Below are 13,313 nucleotides of genomic sequence, written 5' to 3'. Positions count from 1 at the left end.
ATATTCATTTTCCAAGGGGTAATTCTCCGCCAACTCACACATCAGTTGCCCCGACCCCTCTTCGATTTGCGTGAAACTTTGTCCTAAAAGGTAACTTTTGTCCCTGATTACGAATCCGAGGTCCGTTTTTTGCTATCTCATGACGGAGGGGCGGTACGACCCCTTCCATTTTTGAACATGCGAAAAAAAGGTTTTTTTCAATCATTTGCCGCCTCCATTTGGTGTCAAAGGGACTTTTATGTAAAATTAGACGTCCGATTTGATGGCGTACTCAGAATTCCGAAAAAAAACGTATTTTTCATCGAAAAAAACACTAAAAAAGTTTTAAAAATCCTCCCATTTTCCGTTACTCAACTGAAAATTTTTTGGAACATGTCATTTTATGGGAAATTTAATGTGCTTTTCGAATCTCCATTGACCCAGAAGGGTCATTTTTTCATTTAGAACAAAATTTTTCATTTTAAAATTTCGTGTTTTTTCTAACTTTGCAGGGTTATTTTTTAGAGTGTAATAATGTTCTACAAAGTTGTAGAGCAGGCAATTACAAAAATTTTGATATATAAACATAAGGAGTTTGCCTATAAACATCACGAGTTATTGCGATTTAAAAAAAAAAAAGTTTTGCTGGAACACAATCAAATAATTGAAGTAAACTATTGGAAGATAATGAAAATTTCATTGGAGTAGAGAGAAACATTGAGAAGAAAGAGATTTATAAAATACGATACGATATGATTGTCTTTGAAAACTTACCTAATCAAATCATGGTTTAATTCCCTGTAATAACAATTTGATTCTATCCATAATTTTGAAGGTTTCATTTCCAAAAGAAATTAGATGATTTAAACTTAGTTTATTCATTATTAAATTAATTTTATATTATTTTTTTTTAACATTTGCGATTCAGAGATTTGAAGAACCTTTCAGCTGAGATCATTTCATAAGCCTGTACAGGGAGGATACATATTTCTTAGTTTAAATTTTTCAAGCTGAGTGCTCTTTTGGGAAATTTTTTTTTTCTAGAAAAAGACCCTGATCTATGAAAATACAATTTTTGATCTTATAAATTAGGCTCTTTTGAAAAACTTAATATTCTTTTAATTTCTTGAAATTTTGATATGTTTTATGAAAAATTCTATGGACTGTAATGTGGAGAAAATATTGAAATGAATCGATAAAACAATCAAACTGCTTTATTTATTTAAGCTTGTTTTTTAAGGAAATTGGATTTTGCACTTAAAAATTCTTATTTTGATTCCTCTTCCAATGTTACCCAGACGGTGCAAAAATATTCTCTTAGAGGCAACTTTCGCCAATAAGAATGAAGATGCCGCACGCGCTTGCCGAACGAGCCCTGTCACGATGACTGTGCAGATTTTTTTAGATCTGCTTTGGTCGTCCAAAGTCCACTCCAGACATTCTGGAGCTTATGGTACAACCGTACGCTATTGATACTGGTGCCCTGAATGTGATGTGAAAATTACAGACCGGTTTTATGCAAAACAAAAATGTTTAAGAATGCAACCGGTTCGGTAGTGTTACAGTTGTTATTAAAAAAGGCTATATTTAGAAGTGTACACTCTTGTCCCTTTAAATGCATTAAATAAACATGATAAAACTTCGTGATTGCGCTGTCTTGCCACAAGTCATAACGATCTACGTAAGTGAGTTGCAAAATAGCGTAATCTCGACGAGCTGCTCTCTGTCAACATTTTTTTGCATAATATCATACATAATATCATCCGTAATTCAAATAAATTTAATCTTCCATTTCGAATTTCTCAAGATCAATTTATCTTTTACTGATCGCTATGTTTCGTGATACGTTTCTCATTTCAAACCAAACACGTAGTTGCTATAACAAGTTTATTCAAAACAAGGTGTCAAAACTTAATCTAAATAAGACACCTGAAGGCAATCGTTTTGACATTCCAAATAAATTAAATTTAAGATGAGGGTAGTTTTTCGCACGTCGAAACGTTAAAATAAGGATTAACCTGCTTCACTGCTGCTTCCTCTCGGCGTGTGCCGCCGCTTGGTTTTTGATGTAAGCTTTGCGATAAAAGTTACAAAACAGCACCAAAAATATCGCCACGTTGCCGATGAAGAAGAAGCTCAGCGAGCGCGGCACCGAGCACTGGAAGCTGACGATCAGCAGCAGATACACGAGCATGATGCCAAACTGGGCCAGCTGGAGCGTCGTCAGGTACCGCTTCCACCAGAGGAACCGCTGGTAGCGGGGTCCGAGGGCCGCGATCAGGTAGTAGCTGTACATCACCACGTGCACGTACGTGTTCAGGACGCCGAGGAAGGCACCCTGGATTCCTGGGGGAAAGAAGAAATTGTAATTTTTTTTATTGGGTTGAAGTCAGTGTCAGGTCAGTCTACTTTTTTTAGCGGTATTCATCAAATTTTATTGGACATGTTCCGTATTGTTTTCAATAAATTAGAAGTTGAAGAAATTAATTATGTTTGGAAATTATTGAAACTTCCTGAATCTAGAAGAGTCAATTTTGTTTTACTATCGTTTAAATCTGCTAAAATGGTTTTCTTGGAATTAACATCAAATCATATTTATTATGTATGCATTTGACATTGGATTGTTCTTGAAAGCTTGTTTATAGCAGTTGCTGCTTTAAATACATTCTTGCTTAGTGAAAGTTTTGATACTGCATGAGAAAGGAAAAGGAAATGTAAGGAAGGATTCGATTATCAGTTTTTGTTTTCAAATCACCTTTTCATGTTATAAAAATAAATGAATAATTTGATTGAATAAAATAATTTTGACATAAAAATAAATTAATAAAATTGTTTTTATAGAAACAGCAAAAAAATTTACAAACACTTTTAAGCATTAAACTATACTTGATGAATTGAGAAATAAGGGAATAATTAGAAATAATTAGATGACACAAAAAAAAACCTATTTTCACCAAATTTAAACTTTAAGGTAGAACGGAACGCCAGTTCTAGGACAACTTTTGCTCAACTTAAATCAATTTCAGAACTCGACCGATTGACCTTTTTAGCGTCTGCAAAAAACAGAACTTTCCATGAAGATGCTTCCAAAAACTTGAGTCGTGGTTTCAATTTGGCTCTGCCAGCCCTTTTCACCTTAAGAGGTTAATTCACGGCGTGTTTTCTGGGCAACCTTAAGGAAAAAAAATAGTCATCGCTACTTTCAAAAGTATCTTATAGGAAGTTTTCTCAGCTTTCCAATGCTTCTAAGAGCGAAATGATTCATCGGGAAATTTCTAAGATATCTATATTTTAAGTTTTTTTTTGTTTTAAAATCTTTAATCATTTATTGGAAACTTTTAAATAACAGTCCAGGAAACTTGTCAAATGATGTGTTTCATGTGTCATTTACTCATCAAAAAGTGCAAAATAATGCAAGAAACAACTTTGTAGTAGGTTGCAAACCGCTAAACATTTTGAAAATTTTGTTTTAACCGAATTTTTGAATATGTGGGATTTATTCAGAAATTAAAATCATAAAACCGCTTTAAAATATTATTTTTACAAGAACAAATAGATAATAACATAATTGTTGTGTACAATTAACACCGGTCTACTCTGATTCAGCTTTGAATTAGCTGATACAACCGAAATTTTTACAGGTTTGAGATTGATAGAGTATTACAAGATTTTTATAAATAAGTAACATATTTCCTTAATCAAACATTAACCAGTTGCATGAATACAAAACATGTTTAATACTCGAAATTGAACTGCAAACTACTGTTGCAAGCTTTAGGAGAAATACTTTCCATTAGTATGAAATGATTGATTTTAGAAGTTTATAAGACTCTCATCTTTAATCTCATCTTTTTTAAAAAATGTTTTATTTCTTGATTCTTGTTCAAATAGTTTGGAAAGACTTTTTTTTGTTAAAATAATAAATAATATTGTTCAAACAAAAAAAAAAGTTTGTGACGGTGTTTTCAGCATTCTGAATTGGAAGACGCGAGTTGTATTGCTACTTTTAAGTGCATTTTCAGCAGTAAACATTTTATAAAATTTTATGTTTATTTTATTCTTATGAAAATATGACTTTTGAAGCTTGCAACAGTAATATTTAGTACATTTCGATTTTGAATCATATTTGTATTTATGTTCCTGGTTAATGTTTGCTTAAAAAAATATCAAATTTATTCATTAAAATTCAACAATACTATCAACAATCACAAAACTGCCAAAGTTTTGGCTGAACAAGCTAAATCAGAGCAGACTCGTGATATTTGTACACAATAAATATATGTAATAATCTAATAAAAATATGTGTTTACATTGTTTTATGATTTAAATTTCTGAATAAATTCATATATTAAAAAAAAAATGCTAAAAACTTCATTTTCAAAATGTTTAGCGATTTGCAACCTTCTACAAAGTTGTTTCTTGTCTTATTTTGCACATTTTGATGAGTAAATGACACATGAAACACATCATTTCATAAGTTTTCTGAACAGTTAGTATCAAATTTCCAATAAATAATAAAGAAATTTAAAACCAAAAAACTTAAAATAGAAATATCTCAGAAATTTCCCGATGAAACATTTCGCTCTTAGAAGCATTGGAAAGCTGAGAAAATTTCCTATAAGACACATTTGAAAGTAGCGATGACTATTTTTTCTTGATAAGGTTGTTCTAGAAAACACGCCGTGGGTTGTATTGCAGCAACCAACAGTTTGATCAACAAAATTAAAAAAGAAAATTTTAGGATTTTTTCCAAGCTTATAGATTAGCAAAAAAATAAATTATTTTTGATTGTATACTTGATTTTTCATCTTAACATTTTCAACAATTCATATCTCCGGTATCTGATTTACCTAAGTCTTAAATCATATAAAAATAGAAAAAGTGCAAAACTTTTAGCAATAAAAAGTCGATTTTATTATCGAACAACTTTGCCGATAAAATGGATTGTTAATGGAAAATAATGCAACAAAATTGCTTCTTTTGACAAAGGGAATTTATAAAGGCTCAGGAAAATAAAAAAAAATACAAAATAAAATATCTCGAAAAATTGGGAAAATCGAGAGAATTACCTCAAAAAAAAATCCAATTATTTTATATGCAAAGTCCCACACCCTGAAACTCTTCATTTACCCCTCAGCAGCCTTGATACGACAATGTGACGTAAGCGACAACATTACATTTTGTGTGAACATTTTACAAACAACAATAAAACAGTTCACTTGGGGATCTCAAATATGCTCACAATTTGGCGTTTACGTCACTTTGTCGTCTAAGGGCAGTAAAATTCTATGTCATTTATGATGATCTGAATTCTTTTGCTATTTTAGTCAAGAACGGCATCTTTAATTAAAGCATATAATAACACACAAAAAAAACTATCAGTCGGGCTCGTCCGGGATTTGAACCCGGGACCTCTCGCACCCTAAGCGAAAATCATACCCCTAGACCAACGAGCCCTGTCAAAGAAATTACAAGCAAATCAGATTAAATTATTCCCCAATATATAAACCATTTTTATTGAGGAAAATGAAATAAAAAAATCAAATAATAATATATATCGAATAATTGATATAAAAATGTTAAAAAAAAATGATGCATGTATCATTTGCATCTCAACTTTTATTATAGAAGGAGGTGCGGATAGGCCATTTCAAAATAACAGCTTTTCAATTTAGATATGATTCTGAACGCGACAGCTTGCTTGCTATCTTTCTGTTATTCAACAACACGAATAACTTTTGTTATTTAATTGTTTCTCCCAAATCAGCTTTTTTTAAACTATAGTCGATATATAGTTTTTTCAGCCTTAATCTTCGCCTATCACCTTTAAGGAATTTTCGGAAATAACAAAATAAAATATCTAAATAAGGAATTTTTCAAAAGTTAATTAGTTAGTTTGGAAGAAATTTAAAAAAATGACCAAAAACAATTTGATAAAAGACAAGTGAAGTTGCGATAAGTTACATGAGGACGATGCATTTTTCCAAGTTTAGCCAATGTTCCAAACTTGTCGATTTTCGCAATCAACATTTTTTCTGCTACATTCGTACAATTAAAGCGTTAAATCTTGCAACCGATTGATACAGGATTGGGAATTCAGATTTGTGAGTTGACGATGACTTTCAATAATCCCATTTTTAAATATACTTTATTTTAATTTCAGTTTCATTTAAAATTGATTTCAGACACTTTCTCACTTTTCATGTATCAAGAAAGTCATACAATTTGCCATACATTAAGTTTTGTTCGTCAATTCACTAATAATTAGCTTTTTCAAGTGGATCAACATTTCAACCACCTATCAGAAATTTTGAAATAAATTTGTTCAGCCCTCATAAAAATATATTTACAGTCGACTCTCTGGCTATCGATCTTCTCCATATCAAAATTGCTTCAGCTGTCAATAAATTTTTCAGACCCTTCAAGAAGCATGCTTTGATTTTTCGTTCTATAATTTGATACCTTCCGCTGTCGACGGTCCTTTCAATATCGACATCGAGAGAGTCCACTGTGTTTCAAAATTGACACGCAATCAAAAATAAAAATTAAAAAGGATAATCCTTTTACTTAAGAATCTCAAGGCTCGTCAACGCCCCCCAGAAAAACCTTACCTGGCAAATACTTGAGGTAACCCCAGGTGAACACCGCCATAATGGTGTGATGATAGACGTGCAGGAACGAGACCTGGTTTTGCTTCTTGCGCAGCACGAAGAAGACCGTGTCGAGCAGTTCGACCAGCTTTAGCACCAGGTACCACCAGGTGCCCTTCCAAATCTGGTGAGGTAAACAAAAAAAAAAAACGATTAATTTTATTGCGAAATTGAAATTTTTCGAGGGTCTGGTTGGTGGGGCTTTGTGTCACTTGATTGATGTGTTTCGGATATTGTTCGATGGCGGTGGATCCTCTCCGAATTAACTTATAATGATCGTGACCTTGCAGAATTGCGTTAATGACCCACAACATCACACAGGTGAGTGATTTTTGGCCAGATGGATGTAATTTCCAGGTGCCATAATCTAATTACAAAATTAAAATTGAACAAAAAAACCTAACACAATTACCGTCAGCTGAAGATCCGTATCGACGACCGGGGCATCATTGCAGGAAATGCTGAACAGAAGACCAACGCCACCGAGGAACAGAGGTTGAATGCAAAGTGCTAGCGAGCTCAGAACTTGGGCGGCGTTGTACGCGATCAACAGCCACTGCAGGTCGAACGGTTTGCGGTGCTGCATCCACCGGGGACCGAGCTGGAGCACGAACAGCAGGTAGAAGGCGGCGATCGATAGAACTGGGAGGGGGGATCCCATGAGAGGCCAGTTGTCGATGATGGGACCTGGAATTGGATGATTAGTTGATTTTCATGAGGTTTTTTTTCTTCAAAATTTCAAGTAAATTTTGCAATATGGATTTTTTTTACTTTATTGGGATAACATTTTAATATTTGTCAGAAATTTTAGCATTTGACCGATTCTTAGCGAAGCTACACCAAAATGTCACATTTTTCAATTTTCAATATGATTTTTAATATGAAAAAAATCATTTTTATTATGATGCAATAATTGCAATGTGCTTTAAATGCGTTTTCTTACCTTAAAAGCCAAGAACATTGACCAAAAGTGGTCTGCAAGCCATTGTACGGGAGAGGAGTTTTTTCATAAATCTGCTCCTTTCGTTGTCCCGTCACGAAAAGAAATGGCTGGCAAAAACTCAAATTTCATCCAATTCTTTCAGTTCAAGGAGCAAAAGATTCGTTTTTTAATTTGTGATAATGTGTAGAAGAGCAAAAGTTTTAAAAAATCAAACTGGCAAAACTGTAGCGATTTTTGTAGTGTGCCTTTTAAAAGTCCAGTTTTACGATGTTGTCCCGTCACGCTACATTTTTATTTCAGGGGAAGCACAGGTACTATATGGTTCATTCTGCATGATATTTCTTTGTAGGAAAATCAATTATCTTTCCAAATATGTAATAACATTGGGGGGTTTCTTCTTTTATTTTGCCACTACAGCCAAAACGCTGAAAAAAACTTGGAATTTTTTTGAAAAGGAGCCGAAGAATCGGTCATTTGTCAATCATTTGAGAAATTCTTCATCAAAACTGAAAATATGGTTCAAACTTTGCGAGGTCCTTCCCTATGACCAAAGAAGTCATTTAGTGTCATTGACACACCTACACAGAAAAAAATATGTAAATATACACAGCACGTAATTACTGTTTCTTATGTAAACTCACTCAATGTAATGTTGAAATATGATGTAAAGAGTAAAAAGTCATGGAAATTACTCCAATGTAAATCTAAATCTACACAGAAAAAAAATCAATTCCCGTAATCGTGAATTAAGTTCACGAATGTGAGATTCACGAAGGAATTAATTCATGAGTATGGTGCATTTGCACCACAAACGTGAATATATTCCTTCGTGGTTCTCATAATCGTGAACTGACTTCACGGTTTCGAGAATTGATTTTTTTCTGTGTAATGTAAATCATGAATCTAATGGAAACGTTGAGCATGGACATTCAAATCTGATGAATTTCTACCCGTGTTCGGCTTCCTGTAAATTCCTATTTAATGTAAATCATATATCCAATGTATTTCTGCCAAACGCTGACTTCAAAACTACCCGAACTAAAAATAATTATATTTGGTTCTCTTTCTATCGTTCTCATACTTCGCTGGCCCACTGCCTGAGCCTGAACAAGTTGATGCTTTAGCCGCTCGTTAATAAAATGCGAAGATGGCTCAGTCGGCAGCGGGTAGCAGCAGTATCACCGAACATCCTACCCGTCGTCCGTTCGATTCCAGTCCAGCGTTATTCCACTTGGCCGTCGACGAAAAAGCGTCGTCCCCCTACCTGTGAAACAACTTTTTAAAATCATAATTTCCTTTTGCTGCCCGTTTCACTCATTTTAAAATAGAACATAGGCCACACCCTTTTCCTACTGCAATCCAAGTCGAGCTTCTCATTCCCATTGGCCAATCAGAATTAGTTGATTTGAACTAATGTAAATTTCAAAACTAATGTAAATTTCCAATGAATCTAATGTAAGTTTCCAATGAACCTAAATTAGGTTAGGTTACCTAATGTAAATATACATCTTTTATCATGATACCTTTTGGTACATGATAAATAATGTAAATTAACAGAAATATTTTTTTCTGTGTATATATGGCTCCAGACAATGTTGGAGGCTGTCCATTCAAAAATGGTACGTAAATTTAGAAAACCTGTAACTTTTGAAGGAATTTTCTGATTGTCTTCGGCAATGTTGAAGAACTTTTCAGAAAAAAAGGTTCACGAATTTTTTCTGCAAATTTTTAAATTAACTTTTTTTTTTAACAAAAAACGAATTTCCCAAAACCCGTATGTTTGAATTTTTGAAAAAAAAATTCATACCTTTTGGTGGACAAAAAATCCGCAACTTTTGTGGCGTTGAAAAGTATTGAGATAAATATTGCCAATTTTTATATCTCAGTTTTTAATGTAAAATCAAATTTGCAATCGAAAAGTACTTGACAGATTTTATGACAATGTGCCCCGTTTTCAAAATTTAGTCATTTGAAGTATATTCTTAACTGAAAATATTTCGTTTCCAGATTTAAAAAAGTGTTCATGATTGTCCGTTCCTGAAAATATTTTTTTTTTCAAAATAAATCAATAAAATTGCATAACAGATATTGAAGATTGACATCTGGATGCTGAAATACAGCAAATAAAAGAAAGAAGAATCAAGTTCTTCTCCCACTAACATTTACACACAAGATCCTCTGTAATTACTCTTAGCTTTAAGAAAAATGTAATTACAAAAGCCGACTAAGTCCTACCAAAAAGGACCTACTAAAAATATTTTATGAAATAAAAATTATGGTTCTTCTTCCAATGTTGTAAAATTGAACATTAGTAAATTTTTTGATTCCTGCATTCATTTTTGCCTTCCTCACCTCACTGAGGCAAGGCTATAAAATCACTCGAAAAATGAACTTCTTAAATACACCTCCTAGGTATACCTTCACGTATACCTATCGACTCAGAATCAAATTCTGAACAAATGTCTGTGGGGATGTGTGTAGACATGATTTTTTTTCCACACGATTATCTCAGAACTGGCTGTACCGATTTTGGCCGGATCCGCCTTATTCTGTTCGTTTTGGGGTCCCCTAAGACCCTATTAAATTTTATTCTGTTTAGTGAAGTACTTTTAAAGTTATGCCAAGAAAAAGCTTTTTTGTAGCTACAAAAAAGGGTGATTTTTGCATAACCTCAAAGGCCGGGTCTTTTTGCTTTTTTGACTTTTTGACCACGCGGGGGATTGGCAGCCACACCCCCTTGCATGCGTATCGCCTGGTTGCCACATCGCTTAAGCAGTGTCTGCGTCTCTTCTGGAAAAAATATGTATTATGTTGCTGCATCATTTTGTCTCGACAAAGATTTACACGAACTTTTTACTGAAATATATAACTCATGAGACTTTTCACCTTTATTTTGAAGAGTTGGTAAAAAAAAGAATTGAAAATTGCTGTTCAAGTAAAATCAATAATTAAAAAAAAAACAAATGAAAAAATAAATAAAAAAAACTCTTAAATTAATTTGTAAATACCACCTAAAATACAACATGAATGCGAGGAAGGCACCAACCACCTTAAGGTGGATTAAGTAACGTTTTTATTTTTGAATCAGCATTCCAAAAAGGCCAAACATTCAATTTTACATCCATTAAGAATGATGTCTTGATAACAAAAATTTCAAAATATTTTTTTGACAAAGATCATAAAGTTTCACAAATGTTTCATTTTTCAACTTCCAAAATTGAATCATTACCTGGTTTCTCAAATATTGGCAATAGAAACTGTAAGAATGATTGAATGAGACTAAAAGAACTCTAATTTTATTGTTTCTTTTATTAGTTGTATTTCACCAACTAGAGGTCAAATCTGCATTGACTTTCAGGTAGTTGTATTGGAAATTTTCAGAACTCATCGAAAAAACTATTTTTTTCGGGAATGCACAATCGTGAATACTATTTCAATAAATGGAAAACGGTTTTTTTTGTTGGTTTTAAGTTAAGATAATATATCTTGAAAACGGTGCACATTCTCAAAATATCTGTAAAGGACTCTTTGATTGCTAATTTGATTTTAATTTAAAACTTAAGTCAAAAGTTGAATATTATTAAAAAAAACAAACATTTTCTAAAAAATCATAGCTCGGTGGCAACATTTTTGTCTATACTTCTCAATGGCTCAAAAGTTGCGGTTTTTTGTTCCCTATACAAAAAAAAACATTTTTAAGATTAGCTTGTTTCTGAATCATACTGAATGTATTGAAATTGGAATAAAATAGTTGAGTTGTGATTTTTGTCATTGCAATCCAAAATTAATCAATCGTTAAAAAATTAGTTACCGTCTTCAGGGGTGACATTGGGTCTGGGAGAGAAATTGGTTCATACAAAAATGCTACAATTCGTATGACCCAATCTCATTCTCCGGACCCAATGTCACCCCTGATGTTGATGCGATATTTTTTAAAGAAAAAACACCAATTTGAAAATGGGCAAATTGAACATTTTATAAATCCTTTTCAAAAGATAGTAGTGCAGAATTGACTGCAAACTCACGTTTAGTTTCAAAACTTATTCTTGAACAAGTGTGATTTTAAGGGAACTGAGTCACTTAAATGAAAGGAAAAGTGCGCAATTAAATTACACTTTCGAAAAAAAAAAAAATTGTCAGTTTTGCAATATGGTTGTCAAGGAAATTCATTACTTTTTAACAAAAAAAAAAAATTTTTGCAATAAAGGTTATGTTTTGTTATTAGTTTTAAAAGTAATTGTTTGGTTTGGAAGATAGAACCATCTATAAGTCAAATTATCTACAATAACTCGAAACAACACACCAAGGAAGTAAATGTTGCAATATTTGTATCAAAGAATCTTAAAATGTGAAATTTAAATTTTGAAGTATTTATTTATTTATATTTTTAAGTCGTCTTTAATTTTGGGAGGTTTTCCCTAATTTTCTCTGTTAAATCACTAACGGTATGGTAGATAATTGTAATAGACAAACACCTTTGCATTACATTTTCATTTTTGACTTTGAAATTTGAGAAAAAGAAACATTAATCTATGTTACTAATCTGCCATATTTTTTTGAACAAGCTTATTTGTTGCAGTCTTTCGTAAGATTTCACAAATATAAAACCAAAAATCTTCAACTCACTTGCTCCTTCGGTTATATCCTTGTACCGATTGGAAATGTTCGCCGCAAAGTAAAAATTCGACATCGCGCTGCTTCAAAATCTTATCATAAACCCCCAAAACGAGTTTTTATCAATACGGCACCCAGTTCACCTTGCACTTCCGCGATCCACAAATCCTAACTTCTTCGCAACCTTCTTCTTGTCTAACAAACCGCGCGCGATCACTGACCACTTCCAGCGGACCTTGTCCTCACGCGAGCAGGTTTCAGGTGCAACTGCCACGAACCCGGTCGAGGCCATCAACGACCTACCGACGAGGTGCCCTTTTTTGCCCACCTGTCCACCTCTTCCTCAACTCCGCCCCGGGTTCCAGCAACGAGTTCAGAGTTCGTACCTTTTAGTGCAAAATTCCGCAAAGAAAGTGAAATTTCTTCCCTAGGTCGTCGTCACACGGTAATGACCGGTGACCAGCTGGGAGGAAGGGAGGACACACAAAAGGGGACGCCACACATTCAACAGGACAGCGCCGAGATCCGTTAATGAATCAACCTTAAGGGCTCTCTTTCTGCAGCTTTTCATGTAGATGGGGACCGTTCGAGAATTACGTGACGTCAACTTGGTAGATTTGTAGATCACCTCTTTTTAAAAAGCAAGAAAAAAATCATGAGCAAATTCAAGACCACCTGTCAAAATGAGTTACGTAACTCGTGAATGCCCCCATCTCAAGTGGTTCGATGAGCCGGGTTGAGCTGCGCGCGCACTTTTGACGTTGCGCCGAGTTGGCCGGTGTGGACACTCGAATGAAATATCTGTGTCATATGTGGACGACTGATGGCCGATGTGGCCAATGCTGACTCAGGAGTTCCAAGACCCGGACGGGGTTGGTTGTCGTTTTGATTGGGTAGCTATTTTTTCAGTGGAATGTCAACTGTGGCGATACTTATGTAGAACGTTTGGTAAATTTCACGATAAATTATGTTTAAAGTTAACAAATAAATTTTTGAATTTTGGTGATAAAATGATAAAATGATAAAATGATAAAATGATAAAATGATAAAATGATAAAATGATAAAATGATAAAATGATAAAATGATAAAATGATAAAATGATAAAATGATAAAATGATAAAATGAT

General features: G+C 33.5%; 1 protein-coding gene and 1 non-coding gene across 2 annotated transcripts; both read right to left on the bottom strand.

The window, feature by feature from the left end:
- Window positions 1–1,855: 1,855 nt before the first annotated feature.
- Window positions 1,856–12,602, bottom strand: LOC120421298 (elongation of very long chain fatty acids protein 4). The gene is made up of 4 exons (XM_039584488.2): window positions 12,199–12,602; window positions 7,042–7,316; window positions 6,591–6,753; window positions 1,856–2,325 (listed from the first exon to the last, which is right to left on the bottom strand). Exons 1-4 carry the CDS (start codon window positions 12,260–12,262, stop codon window positions 2,003–2,005), a joined length of 825 nt encoding a protein of 274 aa, XP_039440422.1. The 5' UTR covers window positions 12,263–12,602; the 3' UTR covers window positions 1,856–2,002.
- On the bottom strand, window positions 5,364–5,435 carry Trnap-agg (transfer RNA proline (anticodon AGG)). The gene has a single exon. It is a non-coding gene; the product is annotated as a tRNA-Pro (tRNA).
- Window positions 12,603–13,313: the final 711 nt, after the last annotated feature.

The sequence above is a fragment of the Culex pipiens genome, chromosome 2 (assembly GCF_016801865.2).
Source record: "Culex pipiens pallens isolate TS chromosome 2, TS_CPP_V2, whole genome shotgun sequence".
Taxonomy (NCBI): domain Eukaryota; kingdom Metazoa; phylum Arthropoda; class Insecta; order Diptera; family Culicidae; genus Culex; species Culex pipiens.
Note: the sequence above shows the minus strand (reverse complement) of the source record. Positions and strands in the feature narration are given on the sequence as shown.

Excerpts from the sequence above, each read along its gene's own strand:
- LOC120421298 (XM_039584488.2), bottom strand. The coding sequence starts at position 12,262 with ATGTCGAATTTTTACTTTGCGGCGAACATTTCCAATCGGTACAAGGAT. Across the intron at positions 7,317-12,198 it reads GGATATAACCGAAGGAGCAA|GTCCCATCATCGACAACTGG; the intron begins GTGAGTTGAAGA and ends ATCCAATTCCAG. Across the intron at positions 6,754-7,041 it reads ATACGGATCTTCAGCTGACG|ATTTGGAAGGGCACCTGGTG; the intron begins GTAATTGTGTTA and ends TTACCTCACCAG.